This window comes from Trametes versicolor (genome assembly GCF_000271585.1).
Source record: "Trametes versicolor FP-101664 SS1 unplaced genomic scaffold TRAVEscaffold_15, whole genome shotgun sequence".
NCBI classification, from domain to species: domain Eukaryota; kingdom Fungi; phylum Basidiomycota; class Agaricomycetes; order Polyporales; family Polyporaceae; genus Trametes; species Trametes versicolor.
In genome coordinates, this window is record NW_007360335.1 from 154,496 (window position 1) to 156,220 (window position 1,725).

Genomic DNA, 1,725 nt, shown 5'->3' on the forward strand with positions numbered 1-1,725 from the left:
GACTGAAGAGCAGAGGCCTGCAGAGTCCTCCTTATATACTACTGGGGAGGACGATGAGTAAGCGTATAAGAAGAGAGCATGTGACGTCCAGAGGACGCTGACTGAGCGATGAGTAACGCTGAGTAAGGGAGCATAATCGACATAAGGTCAGATAGTCCATGGCTGAGTAATGCGAGTAATCCGGACGCTGTCTAGAATAGTCCGGAACATTGTAGAACGTACCAGAATCATATGGAGGGATGGCAGGATGCCAAGTAAGTACAGAACAAAAGAATGTACGTATATGGTAAGTAGGAAAGTCCATGCTGGCGTATGGTAGACGCACAGCCACTATCACTGCCACTCCCGGTCCGGCACAGCCGTAGACACAGAAGTTCAACAGTATGTGATCGATTTTTGCTTTGGATAGATGAGCATCTTCAAAGATGAGCTCGGCGAACTCGTACGAAGGACGGTCTGGAAAGGGCGACCAATCGATGTCGTCGGAGAGAGGCTCTGGTGGTTGGTTCCGCGGGATAAACCCACCATTTGCATCGCAAGGCCGACCTGAGGAGACTTCAGAACAGTAGATATGCAAGAATAATTAGTAAAGCTCACCGTTAAGGGTGGGATGTCGCCGAAAGGTTGATTGAGCCCGCGGGGGTTTCGGATGCTGATGAACTCGACGACGGTGCTGAAAGAAGCCGCGCGCAGTTGGAAACGTGCGTGGCGCAGGGCACAGGCGGCACACGCGTGCCATGTCACCAGATACGAATGGGAGGCACGGCTCAAGGCTGAAAGGCGTAGTTACGAGGATTTACGAGCCCCACAGACGTCAAGCATAGCAGGAGATACACCGCTGTAGGTGTAGATGAGAGACGGCGAGTGAGGACGGCCTGCAGTTCTTCTGAGAAGGGAAAACACCCTAGAAAAGGCGAGGGCAGCGGCCAGAGGGGTGAACAGGACGTGGTGGGTGCAGGTCGTCGTATGTTGGACGAGCTGGGTTGAGCTGGTGTGGGCGCTAAATCTCTACCCTTCGCGCAATTCGCATTCTGGTTCTTGACCTCATCCCCTTCCCTCATTTTTCATCCTCGATGGCACAGAGAGGCCGCGCGAAGGGCCGCAAAGCTCCAGCTCCCTCACCCCCACCCGAGAATCTGGAATATGCCCCTGCAAGCCAGAGCGAGCCATTGCCCGGGCCGACGCAAGCTCTACGCGACAGTGACGACGCGTCGACCGACATCGTCCCTTCGATTCAATCTGGCTCAATGGACAGCAATGGCACAGATCTCTGCGATGAGGAGTCAGCAAAGGTATGGCATATAGCTCGTTATATGGGCTTACTCTTATCATCTCATCTACTGCACGGGTTTTTCAGGGCGATACCAATGCACCCGCACCTGCAACACACCGCTACGGTACTAGGGCCAGCAATAGGACAGGCCGACAAGTAGTCAACACAGGCTCAGCCAAGCCCACGCAGAAAGAGAAGAGCGCCGCAGCCGCTTTGAAGAAGGCGGCAGCTATCGCTGCAAAGGCCCAGAAGGATGCTGTGTTGAACTTCTGTGTCTACGGCTGTGCCGGACCGGGAGTGGCAGTGATGGTGGCTGTGCGTCTACCATACGCCAGCATGGACTTTCCTACTTACCATATACGTACATTCTTTTGTTCTGTACTTACTTGGCATCCTGCCATCCCTCACATGATTCTGGTACGTTCTACGATGTTCCGGACTATTCTAGACAG

General features: G+C 53.7%; 1 protein-coding gene across 1 annotated transcript in view; it reads right to left on the minus strand.

The window, feature by feature from the left end:
* TRAVEDRAFT_40766 (uncharacterized protein) overlaps nt 1–1,061 on the minus strand; it is a gene marked incomplete at both ends in the record, with an annotated part of 4,284 nt that extends 3,223 nt beyond the window's left edge. Inside the window, 2 exons of the mRNA XM_008046834.1 lie at nt 326–546; nt 902–1,061. Coding sequence (XP_008045025.1) covers nt 326–546; nt 902–1,061 — 381 coding nt within the window. The remainder of the gene's footprint in view (nt 1–325; nt 547–901) is intronic.
* Nucleotides 1,062–1,725: the final 664 nt, after the last annotated feature.